Source organism: Vicugna pacos, chromosome 2, assembly GCF_048564905.1.
Source record: "Vicugna pacos chromosome 2, VicPac4, whole genome shotgun sequence".
NCBI classification, from domain to species: Eukaryota; Metazoa; Chordata; class Mammalia; order Artiodactyla; family Camelidae; genus Vicugna; species Vicugna pacos.
Genome location: NC_132988.1, coordinates 116,112,564 through 116,137,798, shown reverse-complemented (window position 1 = coordinate 116,137,798; position 25,235 = coordinate 116,112,564). Strand labels below are relative to the sequence as shown.

The window sequence follows — 25,235 nt, the reverse complement described above, 5'->3', positions numbered from 1 at the left end:
TGTGGAGTAAGGTCTGCAAACAGCAAGTGGTTTAAAAAACAATCAGTCCCACAAAATGCATTATTTATCTGAAGTCCAAACCCCTTGCATATCCAGTGTAAATTTATTTTTTGATAGCATCCAATAAATCCCAGTCAAGTTGCTAAATTAAGATTCCTTTACATGGAAACTGGTGTCAGAGCTCTTTAAGCAATGCTGATAGCGCTTGATTCTATGCCCGTGGTGGCCTGCAGCAAGTTTGATTTTAAAGCAGCATCAGCAAACAGAAGCAGTTGCACCATAAATGAGTCGCCTCTAAATTATCAGGAATTATATTTAATGAAATGTCCCTCAAAGTCCCTTTGTTACCTTCAAGTGACACTGCAGGGAACTCGCCATCTCGCTAAGCGGATTTCTCAGCAGCCTCAGTCTCCTGCTCTGAGAGCTTCTCTTCCGACAGAACTGACATCCATGGCGATACCGAGCGGGTGATGCTCTGCTTGGCCAAGTTGTAGTGGTTTATGACGGTGTAAAATTTCTCCCGGGCGTTGGAGTCTTGCTCCGCGTAGTAGCTCTCCAAGCCTTCTGGGATGCACTGGGTGTTCTGAAAGACAAGAGGCCGCTAAGACGCACACGCCGATGCAGGAGGGACGCCCAGGTGTCTCCATTAGCACCCAACCTGTTGTCACTGCGCACCTCCCTGGGCTTGGAGGAGATTCGGTGATGAGTCAGCACTGACGGCCCGGTGCTGACTACATGGTGACAGGAGGGATGTCTGTGACAGGGCCGTGGCGGTGAGACTTGCACAGCGGGCCTTCCTGCTTCACTCATGATCTTACACTAGCTGTCATTTGTTTTACATCTACTAGAAAACAATGGGAATTCTTATGTGTCCACCAAAAACAATGTATTCAAATAAGGAAGGAAGGGAATCCAAAAAGTCTTCCTGGCGGCTGGATCAGCGGGGGGGGGGGGGGGGGGGGGGCACACTTGAGGCAAAGATGGGCCTTCAGGGCGGGAGGACGGATGCAGGCTGGAGCAGAGGGCAAGGAGCCGCAGGACGAAAACGCTGGGAAGGAGGCAAGGGTCGGGGCCTCTAGGGAGTTGTGTGACCCTGGCTCCCGAGCCCAGCAGGAGGCCACGAGGCCCCCACGAAGGCACGCTGAGTGGGGGACCGTCCCAGCAGCTGTCCACAAGGGACAAGGCGCCTTCCCTACTGACCACGGGACCCTGGGGAGGCTGGGGGCGTGGAGATCCGTTCACAGCTCTCATCTGCTCGTTGGGGGCATAGGGCCCCAAGAAAGACAGGCTGCCTTTCCTTGTCACTCCAGGAGCCAGGCTATGCCACTGCCCACCGCTGTCTCCACACGTCCCTCACCAAGCCCACGAGGAAGGGGTGGTGGGCTCCCAGCTGTCCCCCACCACCCACTCTCCCAGAGGTAAGTGGGCACATGGCACCCAGCTCAGCCCTCCTGGTAGCCAGCTGAGGCCATGGAACTAACTTCTGGCCAATTGGATGTGGCAGCAGGTTCAGGGGGCCCCCAGCAGGGAGGCCGCCTGCCCTCCCTGCTCCCATGGGCCCCCTCAGTGGCTTTGACCACCCGGGGAGGGCCAACTCCCCAGGGGCTGGCCACACAGCACAAGACAGAATGGGGGCTCCACGGTGACCTCACGGAGCACCACTGTCTTCCAGCTGGGGCTTTAATGAGCCCATCTCATCTCACGGAAGCCACATTACTTGTGTCTCTAGGCAATCGAAGTGTTATGGGAACGCCAGGGTCTCCTTGTCACATGTGAAGGGAGACTGCAGTGAAGATGGTCACCAGGAAAAGTTGTGAACCCCCAGATTCCCAGCCCCACCTGCGAGGTCCGGCCCAGCACCACTGAGCAGCGTCTCAGCCACGGCCACCCTGCTGGCAGGTGCACAGCTGGGATTCCACCCACTCCCGGGCCCTAGTAAGAAACCCGCTGCTCAGAGCGCTCCTGGACCTGCCGTGGGCAGGCCCAGCGTGGGGACTGTGCCCGGTCTCTGCTGATCCCTGGGCTGGCTGGTAGTGGCTGCCCCCACGAATATGGGCACTGGCCCGGGACACACAGGGGACCCTCCTCTGGGAGCCTCGTCCCTGCCCGACCCAGGTTTCCTCAGGCTCCCGAAGCTGAAGGCAGGTTAGCTCTGCCCCACCCCCATCAGAGGGCTGCTCCCTGGGGTCTTCCTGCAGACCCGAGACCCATCACCATGTCCCAGCCCTGCGACGACGCCAGTGGCCAAGTGCCTTCCAGACACAATCTCTCTCTGAGCTGGCTTCCGTTAGTCCTGTTCCATTGACGTGGCATGTGAGACCAAGAGAGGTGAAGGGACCACAGGGCAGCGTGGGGACTGAGCAGCAGCCTGGGCCTCCACTCAGAGCACTCCAGACGCCCCCTGCAAAGCTGCCAACAGGTGACCGCTCAGCCCAAAGGCAGAACAGTGAGAAACAAGGCAGCGTGCTCCCCGCACTGGGCAGGACTGTACCCCGGCAGCCTCAGGTTCAGCCCGCGTTCATCGGGTCCCAGCCCAGGGCACCCGGTCCCAACTCGGTCCTCAGCATCCTCAGAGGTGGAGGTGGTGGCACCCCGTCTGCAGGGCTTGGGGGTTGGAGGGCCTGCCCAGTAGGAGCTGCTGCGGCAGGAACCAGCTGAGCCTGGGGAACACTGCCACCTTCAGGAGGCCCTCTCTGGGCACCAGGCAGTAAGGTCACCCTCTGAACCCGGAGGCCCTCCTGGGGTGCAGGTCCTTCTGACGCTGCCTGGCTGCTGCCTGATGTCCGCACAGGGCTGAACAGGTGATTTGTGGAGAGAGAGAAAGGACCACATCTTGGTCTTAGAAAAGCTCCTATTTGAACCAATTTCGAGGCCTGACCAAGTGTGACCCAGGGGTGGTGTTCCATCTATAAGTGACTGAACCCCCTGGCCACCCGGACAGTTCTAACAGGACACCGAGAAGTAGTATCAGCCTGAGGTTAACAGGTGTGGCTGGAGGACAGGCTCTCCCACAGGTGAGCTGCCATCAGGCGCAGGAGTCACTCGCGCCAGTCCTGGGTCAGGCGCCAGGGGACTGCAGGCCCTGCGGAACCTGGCTCTGCCCGCCCTGTGGCCTTCACTCAGGACCCAGGCTCTGCTGCTCTCGGTGGGGTGTGGAGGTCTGGCCTCTCGGCAGAAGGAAGACGGTGCCACCCAGCTTGGCAGAGGCGATGGCATCGGGCCCGGTCCAGTGCCTGGACCACAAAGCTGCCCCTTCATCACTGCCGGGCCAGGAAGACGGAAGGGGTGGAGGAGGAGGCGGGTTTGGGGGCAGGGGGTTAGGGATCTGGCAGCCTGTTCCTCAAGCCGGGGGTGGGGCGGGGGGCATGGCCCAGGCAGGTGCCATGGGGGTTCCCCTGTTGGGGCTGCTGGAGCCCCTGCCTCTCAGAGACGTGTGGCTCTCTGCTGCTGCTTTAGTGAGGATGGAAGGGAAACTATAACAAACGCACACCTGACACCACCCTGCCCCACGGAGGACCGGGCTGCTTCTTACCAGCTCACTGACCCTGAAACGTAAGGACTAGAAACACCTGCCAGCCCCCCGGGTGCACAAAGAGCTGTTTCCAGAAGAGAAATGGCAAAGGAAGGCCGCGTGTTTACGGCCAGCTCTGCCTGGTGCAGAATCTCAGTGGCTGAGGCCGCAGGAGCAGGCGCTGTGGGAAGAGCTCAGCCGGGGAGCCAGGCCCACGCTGCTGGCTGAGTTCACATCTCTGAGCCTCAGTTCCCTTGTCTGCAAAATGGGGCTGCTGAGTCCCCACCCAGGGGGCTGAAGTCAGGGTAGCACAGCAGACAGAAAAGCCGAAAAGCCGCAAGGGGCACCGCTGGGGGATGCCCTTCTCTCATCAGGTCTTGACCCCAGACTCATCAGGGCACTGGGAGGCGAGGCCACTCTGCGGGGCCAAACCGTTCGTTCAGCCCAGGGCCCCTGGCTGGCAGGCTGGCTGCCACCCTCCTCCCCGACCTGCACTGCTGCCTCCCTGCCCTCTGTCCTCGCCACCCATCAGTCACCAGCACAGGGTCTGGCAAGACCTTCTGAGGCCACCAACACCTGCTGTGCAGTGAGTGCCTCTGCTCCCGGCTGGGACAGGCCTCCAGGTGCCCAGGCCAGAGAGCACAGACGGTCCGCCGCCACCCGCACAGCGACGCCACACGACGGGGATGCTGGGGCGCCCCCGTGGGTGGGGTGCTGGCGGCCAGCACGACCCCAGGGGTAAGGAAGACTTCTGAGGGGCACGTGTCACCTGCAGGTGAGCTGAGGGAGGCCGCTGAGCCTCTCTGCACCTCGTCCCTCCGCCACGATGCGAAGTGTTAGCTGGACGGGAAGGGGAGTCCGGGACAGCGTGTCCCAGCAGCCCTGGCCGTGGAATGCCCCACGCGGGCTCCCCGCGAGGGAGGCGGTCTGCAAGGCGCACCCAAACGCGAAACCCCTGTGGGGCCTGGGGCGGTTCCCACTGGGTTTAGGACCTTTCTGCAACAGTCGTATAGTGACTTAACGGTTAAAAAAACAGAAAGGCAGAAACCTGGTGTCCTCCCAGCCCACACTTGCCATTTTAAATCCCCTTGGGACACTCTTCAGCTTGGGGCCACCTGGGAGAGGCTGGTCCCCGCCCCTCCGTGCAGCCCAGAAGCTCGGGCACCTGTGCCCCCCAGCCCATCCCGTGGGGCCCCCTCGGGGCCGGGGTCAGCACAAGCCTGGCCCACAGCAGGTCCGCAGCAGCCCCCCCTCCACATTCGGATCTCAGCCCAGGTGAGCCCTGTGCTCCCCGCAAAGAGCTGGCCGCAGGCACTCAGTCACCCTGCGTTTCTCCCTTGTGGACTCCTGGCAGCATCCAGTAGCGTCTGGACATCTGTCTGCCGGCTCGCCGCTTGTCGCCTCTGCTAGAACATAAGCCCCGGGGGCAGGCACCTGCCAGCACCCCGCCCTGCACACAGTGGGTGGCACTTAGTAAACATACACTGAAGAATGAAGTGCAGGGGGTGGCCTCGGGCACGACAGTGTCTCTACTCAATCTCCCGTTGGTCAAGTGGGGTCTAACGGCATCTACCCTACAGGGGCTTGGGGGGCATCAGAGATCTTCGTTAAAAGCCCCTTGTGAACTGCTGGGTATCAGCATGTGATGTGCACACAAACCTGCAGGAAAGAGGGAGGAAGGGCGCGCACACATTTCCTCTCTCCAGCCTCAGCCTCAGGGCAGCTGGACACAGACCAGCAGCTCCCCGGCCCTGCCAGTGGTGCTCTCCAGGAAGGACGCCCGCCATGAGATGCCAGTAGAAAAGGCCCAAGTCCCAAGAGACGCTTCTCCAGAACCATCTACCAGGGGCTCCAAGTTCCCGAGGCTGGCTGTGCACTCCACCCGCTGCAGAGCCTTTCAGCCGTGCGACGCCCGCCCCCCCAGCGCTGCTGCGAGAAGGACCAGGCCTCTCCTCCCCGACTCCACCTGGACCAGGTTATCCAGCAGAACCTGCCCCGGCAGGATGTGCACGCAGAAGGCAGTTTTGTCTGCCCACCCGCCTCTCCATGCAGGGAACTAGCCCCAGGCGGACGCAGAGAAAATGGCCAAAAGGAAAGGCCGGCCCCTGCTGGCGGAGCCGTGGTCACAGCTACTTGTGTGCAGTCTGTCCAGGAAACCGTCCTCTGTGCACCCAGGTTCCATCAGGGCGCGGCTCCTGCGTCACCTTGGCTCCCACTCCCTGACCTCAGGTCCTCCCCTCCTGCCCCGCCTCTGTCCCCCAGATTCACTCCCTCTCCATCCCCAGCACCCAGACTGGTCCAGACCCACATCTCCTCCCTGATGCCCTCCTGGGCCGTCTCACTGCCTCCTGTCACTCCCATTCAAACTGCAGCCTCCCCGGCCACCCGAGTGACCATCCCATCACTCCTGCTCCTCCAGGGGCCTTTGCTGGCACTCCAGTCTGGCCACAGCCAGCTCCTCCCTGAGGCAGAACACACATGGGCCACTTGACCACACCCTGCAGACCAGGGACACAGTCCCCAATCCCCACGTGGTTACACAGGCCTTCTTCTCCCAGGGCCTCTGCTTCCCCCTCACTCACTGCCCCTCAGAGAATGTGCTGGGCCTGCTGGACAGGAGCCTCCCTCCCACAGACCCCATCGCATCGCCCCCTCCCTTCCCTGCCGGCCAGGCCCCTCACTGGCCCGGCTGCTCTGGCGTCTGTCCCTCAGGCACTGAGAGCCCAGTGGAGGACGAGGTGCAGAGGCATTGGGCGCCGGGGGGGGAGGGGGCTTACCTTGAGGACAAAGCCATCAGGACAGGCGCGGTCATACTTGTACACCTTGTAGACGACCAGGAAGACGACACAAGTGAGGAAGGCCAGGGCGAAGAGGACCAGCACCGACACCTGCGGGCAGAGGCGGGGCCATCAGGGGGGCGATGGGGCAGCCACGCACACATGCACACACAGACACAGATACACACAGACACACACACAGACACATGCAAACACAGACATGTGCACGCACACTGACCCACACGCCGCTGTAGCAGGCAGTCTCTGGAAGGAGGGACAGAACACAGAACTGGGAGGCCTCTGGGGACAACAGGTCAGCAGAATCCCTTCACACTGACAACTTTTTGTACCATTTTCATCTTTTACCATATCCACACGGCATCTTTGTTTTTAATAAGCTATTTTTAGTATTCCAGGCCCTGTGTAGAGCTTGGGGTACAGATACCATCAGGCCTCATGGACATGGGACACACGATTGAGCTGTGGGTGCGGGTGGCCCATCTCATGCTGCCAGTCCTGGAGGGGACGCATCAGCCACCAGCTGGTCAGGTGTCCCCTAGACGTGCCCTGAGCCGGGACCAGCTGAGCAAGACAGACTGACTCTCCTAGGTCCCCATCACCTCCACCCTCGACAGCTTCCTGCGTGTTCAGTTTGATCTGTCCCCTCCCTGGAGGGAAGTCCCCCGAGCACAGGGACCGGACTTTCTGCACTGCTGGACGCGGGCTCCCAGCACCGTGTGTGCAGCCAGAGCATCATATAGAAACATTAACCCATGACGGATAAAGACTTGAACGTAAGACCTGAAACTGTAAACTCCTAGAAGAAAACGCAGGTGATAAGCCCCTTGACACTGGTCTTGGCAATGATTTTTTGTATTTGACACTAAAAGCAAAGGCAACACAAGCGAACATGAACAAGTGGGACAACAGCAAACTAAAAAGCGGCTACACAGCAAAGGAAACCACCAGCAAAATGAAAAAGCAATGGTGGAAGTTCCTGTAAGTCATACGTAAGAGAATAATATACAAAATAAATTAAGAACTCTTATAACTCTAGAGCAAAAAACCCAAACAATCCAACTAGAAAATGGGCAAAGAAACTGAACAGGCATTTTTCCCAAAGAAGACATGCAGATGGCCAACAGGTAGTACGTGAGAAGCGCTCCGCATCGCGAATCATCAGAAAAATGCAAATCGAAGCCATGATGAGGTATCTGTACCTCACATCTACAGCTATTTTCAAAAAGACAAGAAATAAAAAGTGTTGGGGAGGACATGGAGGAACGAGAGCCCTCCTGCACGGTCAGTAGGAGTGCCAGTTGGTGCAGCCAGTATGTTAAACACTATAGATTCCTCAGAAGAATTAAAACCAGAACTACCATGTGATCCAGTCATTCCACTTCTGAGTATTTATTTGAAGGGAATGAAAACACTCACTTGAAAAGCTATCTGCACCCCGATGTTCACTGCAGCGTTATTTACAGTGGCCAAGATACAGGAGCAACCTAAGTGTCCATCGATGGATGGACGGATAAAGTTGTGGCACATACATTCAATGGAATAATATTCAGCCATAGGAAGGAACTCTTGCCATTTGCAACAACACAGATGGACCTTGAGGGCATTATGCTGAGTGAAATAAGCCAGAGTAAGACAGATACCATTTGAGCTCACTTATATGTGGAATCCTGAAAAAAAAACAAAACAAAAAGAGCTCATAGAAACAGAGAACAAATTGGCTTTACGAGAAGCAGTGGGGTAGGGCTGGAAGAAGTGAGTGAAGAGGGCCAAAAGGTACAAACTTCCAATTGTAAGACAAATACGTCACGGGAATGTAATGTGCAGCATGGTGACTAGTTACCAATACTGTGTTGCATGGCTGAAGGTTGCTAAGGGAGTAGCTTCTTAAAAAGTGTCATCACAAGAAAAAAATCTGTAACTATGTGTGGTGACAGATGTTAACCAGACTTACAGTGTGATCATTTTTCAGTGCACACAAACACTGAATCACTCTGTTGCACACTTGAAACTAACTGACGCTATATGTCAATTACATCTCAATTTTAAAAAAAGAATATGATCTCAAGTCTTGGAGAGACGTGCATCCTTAAACCTGTCCCTTGAACTGGAAGCCACGTGGGGTTGGGTTCGCAGCGCCCCGTCTGTTCAGGTGTGAAATAAGCCCCGGCTCTCTCAGCGGGGCTGTGAGGAAGCAGGTCCTCAGGGCTCTCCTCCTGGAACCTGGCCTGGGCGTTCCATCCAGGATTTCTGGACCTGATGGCCACGAAGCTCACAGAACTGAGAAATGAGGACCTGACAGTCCCCAGAAGAGCCGAGGGAGAAAGCAAAGGAATCAATCCCCGGAGAGTCAGCAGGAGGCACCTGGTGTGGCAAAGCCCCACCCCCACCCCCAGGCGGTCCCTGCTACCCCGCCACCGACACCTCTGCGCTCTCCGGGCCCCTCCTGGGCCCCAGGGTCTGCTCAGACCTGGGAAGCACCCTGAGGGGTAAGAAATGCAGGTGCACAATTCACTGTGTGGCATGGTATCCCCTGTGGCCGCCACAGGCTGAGGAGCCTTTCCAGAAAGGTCCCAGCAAGCTCACAACTGGATCCCAGCTTGGCCACCTGCCACCTGTGTGACGCGCAGGTCGCCTCAGACCTCACCTCTCACACGTTTATCAAGAGGATGACGAGATCACGGACTTGAGAGCATGCTGTCAGCCCCACGTGCTGGGCCCCTGTTCCAGGTTGAATTGTGTCTCCCCCAAACCTCCCCCCAAAAGAACACACAAGCCCCAACCCCTGGTACCTGCAAATGTGACCTTATTTAGAAATACGGTCCTTGCAGGTGTGATTAAAGTAACCAAGCTCATTCGGGTGGGCCCTAATCCAACAGGACTGTGTCTTACGAAAGGGGGACATGAGGACCCAGGTGCATACAGGGAGCAGCCCCTTGAAGACAAGCCAAAGATGGCCAAGGAGTGCCAGCAACAGCCCCAGAAGCCAGGAAGAGGCAGGCTGCAGAGGGAGCGCGGCCCTGCCGACACCTTGACCTTGGACTTCTGGCCTCCGCAACCGTGAGACGCTACATTTCGGCTGTTCCGGCACCCTGGTCGGTGAGCTTTGTCACAGCCGTCCTAGCAAACTAAGGCAGCCCGCCGTGCCAGGGCTGTTTCAGGCAAGCACTCAGGACTGGCTCGCCTCCCTGGAAGGTCACCCTTGTCCCCCAGCACAGCCCTATAGCAGCCTTCTCTCCTCACCGTTCAAAGCCCTGGCCAGGCCCACCACCCTCCAGGAGGGCTCTGGGATGCCCCAGCCTCTGGGCACCAGCAACACATGGTGCACCCCAGAACCCAGCATCCCCCCCTTTCCTGATTCAAGTGTAGTGAAAATGTGTCCCAGTTTGGAGAGTTTCATGAGCCTCCCTCACCTCCCCCAGCCCATGAGACAACTAGGAATATTCCAGAGCGAAGTGTGAAACACACCTGTTTCCTCCAGGCCCTGGGCGTACCCTTTGCCTTCTCTACAGGGAGCCCCATGGCTGTCCTCTCCGGGGCCAGGCTGTGGGGCTGGGGGCCAGGGCGTCCCTTGGGTGGAGGAAGGCTGTCTCCTTAGAGGCAGGGCCTTTCTTCCAGGGGCAACATCTCTAAGGCACGCACGAGGCCCAGTACTGGGGCCTGTGATGCCTTTAGTGACCCAAGAAAATGGGTTTTACTTTGTTTAAAAACCAGAAAGAAAAAGAGTAAGATAATAATGAATATATAATAATGAATCCAGCCTGGATTATGTCATCTTTAGACCAAGGTAGCCAGAAAATGTTCTGTTCTTTTTTTTTTTTTAAGGAGGAAAGGTCCCACAAAGGCAAAAGCGCCTTGTGCCCCAAGGCCTTGCCTTCCTCCACCGACGGAATCCCCAGTGGCCAGTGGACGTTCCTGGGAGATCTGACAGCGGCCACCTTGGAGTGACCTTGGCCCGCTGCATCAGCCCTGGTCTCTGCTGAGTGGTTTTAACTCCTAAGAGTGTGGGGTGAGACCCGGGAGAGGAAAGCGGGAGGCAGGGCAGACACCTCTGCGGGGAAGGGGTCCAGGAGGCAGTGTTGGGTCCCGAAGGATGGGTGCTCCCCAGGGAAGCTCGGGAAAGGCTGCTCTTGTCAGAGGGAGGGGGGACTGTGCCAAAGCCTTGAGGCTTTCAGGACACAGCATGTTCAGCCAGTGTGGCTGGAGCATCACACGTCCTCTGGGGGAGGGGATGTGAGCCAGGTGACAAGGGACCCCATGTGCCACACCAAGAGGTGGGAACCCAGGTGCTGCAGGATTCCAGGAGGCGCTGCCTCTTTATGATGCCCCAAATTAGCACTCCTTGCAGCACTGGGAGGCATTGCCAGTTGCCTGAAGGACGGGTGTTAGCTACTGATTTACACGTGTGTGTGTGCACGTGTGTGTTAAAGCAGATTCTACATGCTCCCTAAATTTACATGACTTCTGCACAGCTGTCAATAAACACTCTAAAGCAGGAGGTGATGGGGTGAAATTACAGCTACTGTACAGGGATTTGTACTCATTACCACGTGTCCTCTGGTGTGTGCCCCATGGTGGCCCTCGGTGGCCCAGACCCCACTGCTGCAGGAAGGGGACTGTTAGGCACAGTGTGTGGGAGCAGCAGGGGTCGGGGAGGGGGGCCTGGTGCAGGGTTTCTAACATGTCTGTGCCATGGACCTCTTTGGCAGCCAGGTGAAATTGGTAAATCCTTCTCAGAATCACGCTTAACATGCAGAAAACACTATACAAAGGGGAAAAAAACACTTCTAGTGAAGTACTGTTATCAAAACACTGCAAAAATGTAGATTTGCGATATAATATATATGCTTCCTTATTAACACATCAAACAACAAGATCTTACACTATTGTGATTTCAGAGGAATGATGAGACCAAACGCTTCCCCAAATCTTGGCAACAACTGCAGTGTGATACCAAAACGCCTGTGGTTTGCACTGGCGAAAGGCACGGGTATCGCTAACACTACTGTAGCTTACTGCCTACAGCAAAACGTGAAAGAATGCTTCCACTGCAAACTGTAAGACGCTGCTGAAAGAAATTAAAGAAGATCCAAATAAATGGAAAGAGATCTAGGACTGGAAGACTTAATATTAAGATGGGACTACTTTCCAAACTGATGCACAGATTCAGTGCAATCCCCATCAAAATCCCAACAGCCTTTTTCGCAGAATTGGAAATTACAAGGGATCGTGAAGAGCCAAGGCAATCTTGAAAACAAAGAATAAGTGGGAGGATTCACACTTCCCAATTTCAAAACTTACTGCAAAGCTGCAGTAATCAAAACAGTGTGGCACTGGCTTCAGAACGGCTACATAAATCAGTGCAATAGAATGGAAAGTCCAGAACTAAAACCACGTGTCCACAGTCTGATTTTTGATAAGGATGCCAAGACATCCATGGGGCAAAAACGGCTTCTTCAACAAGTGGCGTTGGGACAACTGGGTATCTATCTGCACACAAAAGAATCGAGTTGGACCCTGACCTCACACCACATACAAAAATTAACTCAAAATGAAATGAAGACCTAAATATAAAAGCCAAAGCCATAAAACTCTTAGAAGAAAACTGAGAGGTAAATCTTCATGACCTTGGATTTGGCAATGGTGTCTTAGATATGACACCAAAAGCACAACCAACAAAAACAAAAAATAAATTGTACTTCACCAAAATTAAAAAATTTTTGTGCCTTAAACACAAGCAAGAAAGTGAAAAGGAAGCCCAAAAAATATAGAGAATACCTGCAAATGATATAGCTGGTAAGGCTTTAGTTTCCAGAATATAAAAGGAAATCTTACAACAACAGAAAGACAAACCACCCAATTAAAAATGGGAAAGGACTTGAATTAGACGGCTCTCTGAAGAAGATAAACAAACGGCCAGCAGGCAGAGGAAAAGACACAGTATCATTAGCCACTGGAAAACGCAGAGCAAAAGCACAATGAGATACCACTTCACATCCACTAGAACAGCTGTAATAAACATAAATAAACAAGGAACAAGTGTTGGTGAGGATATGAAGAAAGTGAAAACCTCGTACACTGCTGGTGGGAATGTAAAATGGTGCAGCTGCTGTGGAGCACAGCAGTTCCTGGATGTGCTAAACATAAAAGCACCACGCAGACTGGCAATTCCACTCCTGGGTACGTACCCAAGAAAACTCAAAGCAGGTGCTCACAGAAACTTGGACGTGAACGATCACTGCAGCACTATTCACATTTAACCAAAAGGTGGAAAGGACCCAAACGTCCATCCGTGGATGAATGGATAAACAAAATGCAGTGCATCCGTACAAGGGAGCATTACTCAGCCACAAAGAGATACAAAGCACTGATACAGACTACAACATGATGGACCCTGAGAACACGATCCTCAGTGAGTATTATCCTATCATACAAGACCGCATCTTGGATGATTCCATTTACATGAAATGTCCAGAACAGGGAAGTGCAGAGAGACAGAAAGCAAATTCGTGGCTGCTCAGGGCTGAGGGGAGGGGGAACCAGAGAGTGACTGACAATGGGTGTGTGGTCCCCTCTGGGGGTGATGAAAATGTTCTGGAACCAGTGAGTGGTGATGGTTGGACAACACTGTGAATGTACGAGATGTCACTGAATTGAACACTTTACGATGGTAAATTTCATGTATATTTTGTATTCTATTTTACTACCAAAAAAAAAAAAAGTGAGCCAGAGACGGGAGGCTGGGGTCAGCACTGGCTGTGGCGGGTTCCCGACAAGACCGTGAGCCCAGAGAAAAGAGGGCCGGGGGAGGTGGTTCTGGAAAGAACAGCCAGGAATGGTTAGCAAATAGGATCTGGGCCTGGGGGTGAACTTTATAGGGAGTTTGTAAGGCGAGGACCATGCGTCCTAGATGCTCAGGAAGGTCCCAGTGGACGGTTACTGCCTCAGCATCCCCAAATGCACAGTGTCACCCTCACAAGTGTCCCAGTCTGGGCCATAAGTTGCACGGCTGCTCCACTGACAAGGCCCTGGCCCTCGTGCCTGCCCCCTCAGCGTTCACCATGGGCAGGCAATCAGCAGTCCCCCGACCTCACAGACGAGGGGCTGGCGCAGCATTTGAACCGGCTGTGTTCCCAACTGCTCTTTCTGGTCTGGGACCTCTTCTCCTGCTGGAGGCCCCCAGGGACCCCGGCCCAGCTGGGGTGGGGACGGAGGCGTCTGCAGCAGGCGTCTGCACCCCACGGACCCCATGCAGCTGCTGAGGAGGAAGGCAGAGCATGGCGGGCTGGGTATCAGATGGGTGTGGGTCTGAATCCTACCTCCACCCTCGGTGATCAGCCGGCCTCGGGCCTGTTCCTCTCTGACCTGAATCCCCCACCTCCAAAACCAGGACGAGATCAACCTTCAAGACTGTTACTGGGGGGAAGGTGCAGCGCAGTGGCAGCGCGCATGCCTAGCACGCCCGAGGACCTGGGTGCACCTCCCAGTGCCTCTGTTTAAAATAATTAATTCAGTAAATAATTACCTCCCCCCATTAAAAATTTTTTTTAATTAAAAAAAAAAGACTGTAACTAAGGGCCCAAGCAGACACTAGGTCATCCTTACTCTCCACTCTCCGCCCTCTCACCCTGGGTGGGGGGAGGAAATGTGCTTTTCTGCTGAGTAATGCAGTTTAAAAAAAAAATCTTGGAAAAATAACATGAATCCTGACCTCTCCAAACGCTGACAGTGCTAAATATTTTAGGAAACCCAGACAAAGTGAACACACAGACATTTCTCCCCCACAGATGATTCAACCCACTTAATTACCTGACTGTGGAGGAAGCCCCCCACTAGGCTAGGCTGGAAAACCGTGGGCTCTGCAGACCACAGAGGGGGGCGGCAAGCCCTGCGTGATGCTCTGCGGAAGGCCACGGGGTGTCAAAATGCATTTCCAGGCTCCCCAGTGCCACCGCGGGAAGGCCGCCCCCACCACTGAGTGCCAAGGAAACAGTGTCGCCAGTCATAAATATTTAACAGGTGCATCTTGAGACACACCGGGGGATTACTGGAAGCTCAAGGTCGTTAAGGATGTCAGAAAAGACACCAACTACCCACAGAGTCATGTGTGGTGGGAGGCAAAGGGACCCCTGCTACAACACAGGGAGACCCTTCAAACCAACCCGGTCACTCCTTGTGGGACATTCTCCCAGCTCTGTGCAAGGCTGAACCTGGAACCTCTTAAAGCCCCGAAGGCAACATGGTGCCAGGTGAGGGTGTGTGGCTTGCTCACCCGAGTCCTGAACCCAGCGTGTCGATCGCAGAGGGGTCAGCACCCCTCCATCGCTGCAGCCACAGCACGTACCTTACTTTCCTGTAGCCTGCCTAACTGCGCCCCCTCCAACCTCCAAGCGTTAAGAAGTGGCCCCAGCAGCACAGCGACCCGCCACTCCGCATGGGTGAGTGGGAAAGTGCAATTAAAAACATATTTAGGTTTAGTTAATTTGAGAAACATCTCAGCTCATGTTTATTCTCGGCATAAATACCCCTTCAAATAATTAAACGGCCTCTTTCCTCGTTGACACTAACCTCTTCGGAAGCCCAGACTTTGGGTCGCTGCCGGGTGAGTCACCCAGCAATCCCAGTGCAGCAGAGTCACACCAAGCCCTTCCCCCAGCCAGCAGTTACCTAGCAACTAGCCTAGCAACCTCGTAGCCCAGAGATTAATCCCCGGGTGATAATCATAAAGCAACATCCAAAAAGACATCCCATCTCAAGGATGCCGTCCAAAGGTACAGAAGGACGGGGCACACTGCAGCGGCACCTCACTCCCGAGCTCCACAAATTATAGACAAAAGGAGCGCACAATATTGACTTGTTGCTTCAACAGCTGGAAGGCACAATTTCCTCCCTGCCATTCACACACGGAGTCAAAAAAAAGCACAAAGAGATGGCCGGGGTGGGGAGCCACATGGATGCTGCCCAGTCACCAGCAGGATGAGGAAGATGTTCTGTCCCAGCCAAAGCTGTGACTCACCCCCAAGCAGGGGTGGGGAGTGGGGGGCTGCAGGTCCTCATCTCCGTCCTTCCCTCACACATGCAGCTCAAGTACAACCTTTTGCCGGCTCACATCCCCGTTTTCCAAAAGAAAGCCCCGAGCCCTTGACCAGCTGATGCCTCCCACAAGAGAAGCATGCATTCAGACACATCAGAAACATAATGGGTGGTAAACGACCAGGAGAACATTCTGGAAGGGTGAGTACCTTTAGCATTTCCAAAAGCACAAGCCCTCCTCTTGTGCTAGAAGAGAGCCCTGCCCATAAAAGGTTACAAACTCATTACCATGAGGATCACCTGGAGAGCTTGTTACAATGCCCGTCCTAGGGTCCAGGGTCCCTGTTAAATAGAACTTCAGGTGGTTCCAATGCAGGCCGGCTGCCTCCCACACACAGACCCCGCAGTGGGCGCGCAGGGGACCAGGTAAGCCTGCTTCCTGTTCAGAAGGGCCCTGGAGCAAAGGCAGGCTGTGCAGGTCGGGCCCACGGGTCACACTGGCCAGGTGCCTGGGCTCAGAGCTCGCTCTGCCGCGCAGTGACTGTGACACTGCGCAGGTCACCTGCCAACTGAGTGACCACCTGCAGAGGGCTCACATCCAGGCGTGGCCAGAGAGGGCTCCCTCAGGAACTGCCATCCAACTCACCCAACAGGCGAGAGTCCCAAGAGCAGCCCGGGAAACAACACCAGGCCCCCACTCCCGTGGGGCCGGCAGCCCTCTCGGCCATCCCCGGACGTTCGGAGCCGTCACTGTGAGCGTGCCCAGCACCGGCGGGGAGGTGGCAGGCCGCTCTTCTCCTGCCTGGCACAGAGGGCCTAGAAAGTCCTGTCCGCACCCAGAGACCTCGGTGCCATCAGGCTGCCTGAGGTGGCTCGGGGCCACCTGCTTCCCCCAGGTCACCAACTCAGGTTGCTGGGCCTTTGTGTACAAGGGCCACCCCACTCACTCGAAGAGAAGCACAGGCCGGGGAAAGGGGCCTGGACACTGCGACAGAAAAGGAAGGGAAAGCAGAAAAATGATGCTTACGTGGGGGGGGGGCGTGGGGTATGCAGGCCCCCCATGTCCGAAGGCTGCTGGGAAGGAGGGGGACTTGTGCCCCTGAGGGCCTTGGGGCTGCAGCTACTGGGAAAGGGTTTCAAATCCACAAAGGAACACGCTTCTTAGAAGCAGCACAGTGGGTCGCCTGGGGCTGAGAGCGTCCCCTGCGAACCTGTCCTCCAGAAGGAGGCGCCTGGACCTCAGGTGCTACAGACAAAAGCAGGCCGCCCGGTCCGAGATCTCTGCCTCGGGTCCCCGCGGCTGTAAAGCGCAGATAATAATGGTGCCCATCCCGTGAGGTTTCTGAGGATAAAATGAGACCAGGAGTGTAACGAGCCTGGCCCGTGGGAGCGCTCCAGAGCTGGTCCATGCGGCCACTGGCTCGGTACGGGGGGGGGGGGCACTGGAAGCACCAGGAGGTGAGGTTAATCCCAGGAGTCTTCACGGCAGAGGCAGTATCTGAGCCGGCACTAGAAGGTGACGGAAGGGGAATCGGTTCTAGGAGTCGGAAGGCGGGGTCCGCAGGGAGGCGCGTACGGCAGGAGGCGTGGTGGGAGGGCACTGGGCTCGTAGACAGAGTGGTGGGGGGTGACCCCCTGGGACCAACAGCCTCATTTGCAAAAGGGGCTGTGATGCTGTGAATCATAAGGAGGCCACAGATCTGAGTGAACGGACATGCCTGGTCCATTTCTGTATGGAACTAGGGAAATGGACCCACTGCAGGGCAATAACCCCCTGAGCACCTACTGTATACACCACCTTCTCGGGCATCCCCAGGAGGCGGGAGCAGGCGGGAGCCACCACAACCCGATCCACTGGGATGGGCACTGATCTTCTGGGCCCTCGGGTTCTGGGCAACTGGAGCCAAGTAACCACACAATGGCCCCACTGTGGCTACCAAGAGCCCTGGTGGCCTATGTGCGTCACCCACACCTTAAACAAGGGACCTGGGGACCTGCATCAGGTGAGCGTGCATGCAAAGCACAAAGGCCCCCGGAGGCAGGGTTTGGCACACAACTGACACTCAACAGATAAAGGGATGGCCGTTCAAGTGCCACAAAGCTCCTCGCTCCATGGGGACCCAAGATGCTGGGCCCAGGAGAGGCAAAGTTCAAGTTAGGGATGAAAAACCCAGACAGTGTCCACCATCAGGATGACAGCTGTTATGACCTTGAAACCGAGGTCACTGCTGCCTCAGCCAGGGGCTGCTCCCAGGGCATGAACAGGGAGGGCCGTGCAAACAGCCACAGACTCGGCACATGCCAAACTGGCCTGCCAGAGCCGGAGAGAGATGCTGACCTCGGGTCAGTCTCACCTGGTCCCCCATGAACCTCAAAACAATGAGCTGCCAGGCCAGGAGGTGCTAGAAGAGCACCTCAGCCTAAATACCCTCCTGAGGCCACCAGCAGAAACTATGGGCCTCTCTGTGCCTCAACTTCCCCATCTGTAAAATGGGTTAAACTAACAGCACCTGTTTCTTGGGGGAGCTGCTGGGAGGACTGGATGAGTGAACACAAGTAAATGCACCCCCAGACACAAAAGGTGGCAACTCCAATGCAATCCTCTGGCCTGGCAGGTTTTTCTCCAGCCCCAGGAGGCATCACAGAGAGGTGGGAAGAAGATTTAAAGTCATATTATGCCCAGGTGCCCACAGTCACCCCACGAAGCCACCTCGCCGTCCGGGCATCACTTTCATCTCTTAGCCAGTTCACAGGGCTGCCGTGAAGGTGGAAAAGGACACCGTGTATGCAAAGGGGCTTTGGAAACTGTGGGGCTGTTGCAGTGAGCGGGCAGCTGTGCCCCCGGCAAAAGCAAACAGCTCCCACATCCACGTGGGGGGCAACCAGGGAGCCAGCCGAGGCTAGTCTTCAAGGCCTGGGTGACACACTGCTGGCTCCCAAATCACTCTCTTGAATCTAAGTTAGGGGCCTCATTTTACCATCTCTCATGTTTCCCAAAGAACAAGTTTCCAGAAGATTCATATCCTAACTTGTTCCTCAACCAACCCAGCTGCCTCCACCCTCTGAGGCCCCCAGACTCAGTGGAAAAGACTGTCCCCAGGCCCAGCTGTCCCTGCCCTGCCTGAAGAACCATCCAGAGCAAGGCTTCCCTCCCCAAAGCGAGCACTTCCAGCAACCAGTGTACAGCGCCGGCCAAGCCCCACACCCCTGCATTGTGCCCGGGGTGGCGACAGATGGAGTGTGAACACGAGGGCTCTGGACTGGATGACCTCTGGATCCTGGCCTTGCCACGAAGAGCTGTGACCACCCTGTGCTTCAACCTCCCCATCTGCAAAATGGGTGACATAGATAGCACTGACCTCCCGGGGAGGGCTGCTCACATGAGCCCGCAAATGTAAAGGCTCAGCCTGGTCTTGCACCAGATGAGTTACAACAGGCTGCTTTTTTATTACCGTCTGCCCCTTCCCAGAACTGTAGGTAAAGATTTTTAATGTTTGGTAAGTGACCTTCCATATGTTTCTAACCTTCGTCTAAAAGAAAGTTTAGAAATTTTCCCTGTTATTAAAACTAAGTAATAGGTGATCATTTTGGAAGATAAAACAAGAAATTTGTAAAAATCACGAAGTGGGTTTCGCACATGTGGGATCAGCCCAGAGAGACGGTGTCTCATCCTGTTCCCCGTCACTCCCTGGTCATCTCTGCAGCTCAGGGGACCCCACCTGGGGGCAAAAGCAGCATCTCACTCACCTCCAGGGCACTCACCTTGAACCTCTCGGTGACACCCTCGGTGATGCTGACCGTGAACTCGGCTATCTTGGGAGGACGTGCTTTGCCTTTCTTGCGGTCAGGTTCATATTCGGTCTTAGTTTTCACAACCACCTTGTCCAGGAAACAGAAGCAAACAGTGAGTGGTGGGGCCAGATACATTCAGACACACCTGCCCCAAAAAGAAGGGTATGGGAACCCTCAAGTTCAAAGTCACCATTTGGCCAGGAAGTCTTTGAGAGAATAGCCACTTCTTAGAAATCTCCTCTGTGCCAAGACTTTCAGAGAAATTACCCATTAATAATCCTGATAGCAGCCCCAGGAGGGAAATATGATAACAGTGGGGCAGAGAAGTTAAGCTCATTGGCCAAGGCCTCGTACTTAACAGGTGGCAGGGCTTACAGGCATCAGCGGGGCTCCCTTCACTGCCCAGAGCTTCATCAGCCCAGGTGGTGGGGAGGATGCACTTGGCTTTTCACTCGTCTTTACTGGCGGCCGCCACGGGTAAATGAGAAGATGCACACGCATTATTCCCCTTCAGGACTAGGAAGGAGCAGGCAGCCAGCCTTCAGGGAAATTGATCATGGGGAGTCTGTCTGTCTCCACCCCGCTCCCCTCCTCTCTCTGGGTCTCTGCAACAGCCCTTAAAGGGTCAGCCCGCTCTGTTCCCCCTCCCCTCTGCACTGTGAAGCAGGAGATGTTTTTCCAACCAGCAAACCTGCTCCGCCTCTGCCCAGGGCAAACCCTCTCCTGCCTCTCCCTTCCCCCCTTTGCCCGCAGCTCTCCCTCTGTGCCCAGCGTGGCAGCCTGTGTGTGCCCCTCCACCAACCCCGGGTGCCTGTCTCTCAGCAGCGCCTGGGCCTCACCCTGCCATCCTCCAAGCCCACCTGGACCTGAGTAGCCGTGTGATCCTGAGCACACACTCGGCCACTCGGAAACCCCGTGTCCTGGCCTGTGAAATGGGAGGAAAGCCTGTTGGTTGGGCTACTGCAAAGAAGAGGAACTCCATGAACCCCCGGCCCAGGAGGGACCCCGTCAGCATTCATCAGCCCAGATTCAGTCGGCCTCTGCCACTAATAGGCTAAGTGACTTCAGGCAAGTTCCTTAAACTTTCTGTGCCTCCATTTCCACATCTGTAAAATGAGGTAATAGTGGTAGTTCCCTCCTAACATCAGGACATTAAAGGAGTTGAAAGCTGTCAAGCATGCAGGTGGGCGCCTGGTGCACAGCAAGCATTCAACACAGGTCAGGTGAGCCGGGCCTGCCACTGCTGCAGCCCTGTGACTACTGGCACTGTCACACCTCCAGAACGTGGCGCTCGGCATAGGTTCAGGTTCACAACCTGAACTAGATTATCCGCCCTGGGACACATGGCACCTGGGGCAGATGACATCGCCTCCCTGAACCCCGGCTGGGAGAAACATGCTACTGCTATTCAGGTTAGGAGATGTCTTGTGCGAGAGCAGGCTGGTTCCAAGCAGGGCAGAGCCAGAGGCCCTGCCAGGACTTCTGCATTCTGGGGGACTGTGCGACCTTGGGCATGTCCCAGAAGTTCTCTGAGACTTGGTTTCCTCATCTGCGACCTCAGGAATCTTCTGGCTCAACAGTCACTCCCTGCGAGACTCCCACCTCTGGAGCAACCCTGCCAGCTGCCCCCAGGGATGGGGGACCCACCAGGTGAAACCTGCTGCCTGGGCTACTCCAGGACGGCCTGAAACCCTCCTCCCCAGTATAAGCCAACCGTGTGCCAGATGGTTCTGGAATGGAACAGACTGAGGACAAAAGAGGAGGCTGAGGCTGCATGGAGGGAATCACCTGACAAAGGTGCTGCATGGGGACACGGTGTTCCTGGCACCAGCCACTACCACTCTAGGGCTGAGGCAGGAGGGGAAGGTGGGGACAGTGGCACCAGGCTGTGCAAACTGGGCAAGTCTGACACCTTGACAGGGAAGGGGGAGGCGAGACAGAAGCTGAGGCCTCAGGCAGCCCGGCCCTCCTGCAAAGCCTCTTTTGGGCCATCAATGCTTCAGAGTGGCCCCATGTGGCCTGGGTGCACAGGTGTGACCAGCTGAGCCTCTTTTCTTGAAATGAAGCACCTGCTGCAGCCTCCCTCCTGCCCCTATCCCCACCCCACTACCCAAACACAGACCAGAGTTGGGCGGAATCACAACCACTTTGCGGAGCTGAGTTAGTCTCTCCAAAGACCCACCATGGGAATGAACAAATCTTCCAGAAAGATAGGACCCACCGCAGGGACAGTCCCCCATCCCTACCCTGCCCTGTGGCCAGCAATCACCAACATGCTGGAACAAACGACAAGCCCTGAGTCGCAACCTCCCTGCCAGGGACTAAATGAAACAACAAACGCGGAGACCCTTCAGGAAACTGAGTGAGCTAACCCGAGGCTGCGGTGGTTTTAAGCAGCAGCAAGATTATCAGAATGGATGCGTGTTGATTATTTTAGGTTTGAGTTTTACAATATAATTGTCTAGACTCTTCAACATCTTTTAGCATTAACTCTGGAAAATATGGCTCTTAATGGACAGGAACTACTTGATTGCGTGCTGTATTTAAGGAAAGAGGGGGTGCTTCTTTAAATTCAGCACAAAGAAAAACCCCGCTCTGAGAAGAGGATGATGAATGGTTGTCCCCAGTTACACTGAGGAGCACAAGTGCTTATTTGGAGATTTCACAAAAGGAACAAAGAGAGGAAGGAGGCGGTGTAGGAGCGCGCACCCTGCCGCATTTACCACCGGTGTGGGAGGGGCGGGCAGAGAGGGTAAAGAAGGGGATTCAGCCCCTAAGGAGGGTCCATCTCCCCACCGCAAAGGGGCAAATCGGGCTGGAATTGCATCACCTGTGAAGGCGAGGGGCAGCCGCGCCGCCCCTGGGCTCATCCCGGAACCCGAGCTCCGGGTACCGCGGGGCTGGGATAAGCAGGGCTGGGTTGGCAGCGGTGGGGCCAGTGCCCGCTCTTGGACAAGATTCCCACGAAAATCAGGAAAGGACCTTTACCTACGGCGTTCCACTGTCAGGATGAAGCTGTCACCTAAGGCGGGGGACCCCCCAGATCACCCGATCCAGAATCCCGCGCGGGGACGTGGTCCTCCGGGGGGCGTCCTCTACCCCGCCCGAGCCCGCCCCCAATTCGCGTCCCCAGCGCACGCGGCGCGTTTCTTTTGTTGCGGCCGCCGCCCGAGATTTGGGGGGTGCGCACCCGGCGGTGCGGGGTGCTGGGGGCCTCTCACCTTATCCGGGGGCGGGAACTGCAGCTGATTGACATCGAGGGGCGTCATCAGGGGGATGGTGTCGAAGCCATCCTCCAACAGCGGCTGCTTGGTGCCCTTCTCCGCGAAATTGTTCCCCAACTTCACCATGGTTCCGGGAGACCCGAGGCTGCCGCCTGCGGAGGGCGAGGAGGGTGCCGGGCGGGAGTCACCGCGAGCAGGACCCACCCGCGTCCCGGGCGTCGGCGTGCTCTCCCGCCCCCCGCCTCGTCTCCGGGGAGGGGTCGTGAGGACGCGGCGACCGCGGCCCGCGGCGGGGCAGGTGCTGTGTAGACTCTCACCCGCTGGACAAGAGCGCGGAGCGCGGGGCGCACCGCGGCCGGGGAGGAGGCACCGCCCCTGCCGGCGGGCCTAGCGCGCCCCCAGTCCTGGCGCCACTGCGCCAGAGACCCGCCCGGGGACCCCGGCCCCTCCCACCCGGGGGGCTGCGCGGCCCCCGGACCCCGCTCCTCGGCGGGAGGGCCCAGCCTCGGCGCCCCGAGGCCCCGCGGGCCGGCACTCACCCCACGCCCGGCTCCGGCAGGTCTGAGCTCCGAGCGCGCTCCGAGCCTCCGCGTCGCCCGCTCCGGCTCGCAGCAATGGCGGAGGCGGCGCCGCGCGCGGGGCCGGGGCGGGGGCGCCGCGCGATTGGGCTCCCTCCTCCCGCTCGCCGCCTCCCTTCCTGCCGCTCCCGGGGGTTAACTGCGCGCGGTGAGTGTGTGCGTGTGGCGGCGGCAGCCTTGACGCAGCGCGCGCGCCGGCCGCACAAAGGAGCGCGGGGCCGGCGCGGGGGAGCGCTCCCCACGGGGCCCGCGGCCGCGCCAACCTGCGGATGGGGGCGCTGCTAGGAGCGGGGTGGGTTCGCGCTCCGGAGGGGAGGCTCGGAGCGGCGGGAGGGTTCCCCAGGGCTGGAGGCTGGGACGGGGAAAGAGGGGTGCGGGCTATGCAACCCTGGGGCGGCGGCGGCGGCCCGGGCGCAAGGCGATTCAAAGCGAGAAAGGGGTGCGGGGGTTGGGGCGTAGATCCTAGGAATGGAGCTGTCCCCAAAAGTGGGGGAAAAGGTCACCCGCTGACAGCCGAGCCGATCTGGGAGTCCAGACGAACAGTGAAAGGTCCTAGGGGGAGGGTTCCAGGAGGCGGTGGGCGGTGGCAGAGACCAGAGCGGAGCTTGCCTGGGTTGGGGAGAGGGCTACAAAAAGAGGGCGTGTCCCTATTGAAAGGAGGCTCGGGTGGGAATGGAGGGGAAAGATTGGTGGCGCAGGATGTTGGGGGAGCTCTCTCCAGAGCTGGGATGGTGTCCGGGTTTGAGGGTTTCGCCCAGGGTATCTGAAGCGAAGATATTCAGGGCAAAGAGAGGGCTCCGAGTGCCCTGTTGGAGGGTTTCTCTGGTCCAGTCGGCTGGAGTATCCAGGGCGCAGAGAACGGGAGGCCTGGGACGAAGAGGGAGTTTCTAACCTGATCCTCTGCGCTCTCTCCCCTCAGCGGGGCCACTGTCGCAGCTGCCCAGATTAGGGCCCCATTTTACAGACTTCCAGCCAGCCCTGCCCACAGGACCCCCAGGGGGAAAACTGCGGGGGTGCGGGCACAAGACCAGGAGCCAGAGGAAGGCTGCTGCTGGGGAAAGGGAACCTCCCCAGGCCCCTAAGTCCTGCTGGGGCCCTGCCAGGGCACGAGTAAGTGTCCTCCAGGGTCTTACTTTAACATCCTTTGTGTAGTTCTGCTTTGCTTGGCTGATGACCTGAGACCCAGTGTTTTCCATCAGCCACGTGAGAACCATGAGAGACCCCCCCCAGAAACCGCCACCCCCCACAAGCCCTAGGAATATTCCTAGAGACCAGGAACAGCCCCTGCCAGCCCAGCCTGGGAACCTGGCCCTGGGGGCCCGGATTTCAAATTCCCCAGGAACCTATCCCCCCTCCTTACACAGATGAGGTACGTGGATTCCTCTTAACTGGCCCCAGGTCCCCAGCAGGGTCCAAGTGGGCCTTTGACCACAGGGCAGCCTGGTGGGTCCCAGGCTCTTGGCCCAGGGAGGGCAGGTGTCCCAGGCATTGGCCACTGCCACCGGCCCTGGGGCTTGGCCTCATCATCCTTCTGGCAAAGGCCCTTGGAACAGAGGACGGGGACTGATGAGGCATCTGTGTGTGATCCAGGTTCCTCCCACAGCAGGTGAGGAGGAGCAGCTAGCACCCCCACCCCCGGTGCTGGCCTAGCTTCATCCCTGGCCAGACTAAGCTCACAGATGAGGAGAGACATGGGCTTCAGGGAGCGGATAGCTTTGTCCCCATCCTAGGTGCCAGTGTTTTACAGACTCCAACACACACACACACACACACACACACACACACACACACACACACACAGACTACAGTCACAACCCCACACCAGGAGCTGCAGAGTGGGCCTCCTGGACCCTGTGTGGACCCTGTTCCCCTTCAAAGTCTTCATCAGCCGAGAAGCACACAGACAAGAAAGCCCACAGTTGTCCCGGAGACGGCAGCAGACAGTCACCGTGCCGCTTGCGTCCTTTTCACACTGTCCTGGTTTTCACTGGTGCTGGTCACTGGGACTTTGCAGCTTTGTTCCGTGTGGGTGTTTTTGTGGGTTCTCAGGCCACACCAGACCCTGGGAAAAGCACACACAGGCCATGCAATGAATAGGACACACAGCCAGCCCACCAGCAGCTGATGGATGAGGAAGATGAAATGACAAGTCTTTGGGCAGAGCAGAGGGTCCACTGGAGGAAGCAGCCACTTCCACTGCGGAGGGGAGAGGACAGGAGACTGTGGTTAAAGTGTGAAATCCACAGGGGGTCCCCAGGGGGCAGAGCGGGCAACACACGCAGGGAGGAAGGCCTCCCAGGTC

General features: G+C 56.9%; 1 protein-coding gene across 1 annotated transcript; it reads right to left on the bottom strand.

Annotated features, from left to right (window-relative positions):
- Positions 1 to 115: 115 nt before the first annotated feature.
- NSG1 (neuronal vesicle trafficking associated 1) lies at positions 116 to 23,076 on the bottom strand. The gene is made up of 5 exons (XM_072946342.1): positions 22,895 to 23,076; positions 22,353 to 22,507; positions 19,102 to 19,218; positions 6,289 to 6,399; positions 116 to 583 (listed from the first exon to the last, which is right to left on the bottom strand). Exons 2-5 carry the CDS (start codon positions 22,479 to 22,481, stop codon positions 383 to 385), a joined length of 558 nt encoding a protein of 185 aa, XP_072802443.1. The 5' UTR covers positions 22,482 to 22,507; positions 22,895 to 23,076; the 3' UTR covers positions 116 to 382.
- Between the last annotated feature and the right edge of the window lie 2,159 nt (positions 23,077 to 25,235).

What these genes read in the sequence shown, in the direction of transcription:
- NSG1 (XM_072946342.1), bottom strand. Translation starts at nt 22,481, where the DNA reads ATGGTGAAGTTGGGGAACAATTTCGCGGAGAAGGGCACCAAGCAGCCG. An exon ending in GTGTCACCGAGAGGTTCAAG is followed by an intron (nt 6,400 to 19,101) that starts GTGAGTGCCCTG and finishes CTCTGCCCGCAG; the next exon opens with GTGTCGGTGCTGGTCCTCTT. An exon ending in CTGATGGCTTTGTCCTCAAG is followed by an intron (nt 584 to 6,288) that starts GTAAGCCCCCTC and finishes CTTGTCTTTCAG; the next exon opens with AACACCCAGTGCATCCCAGA.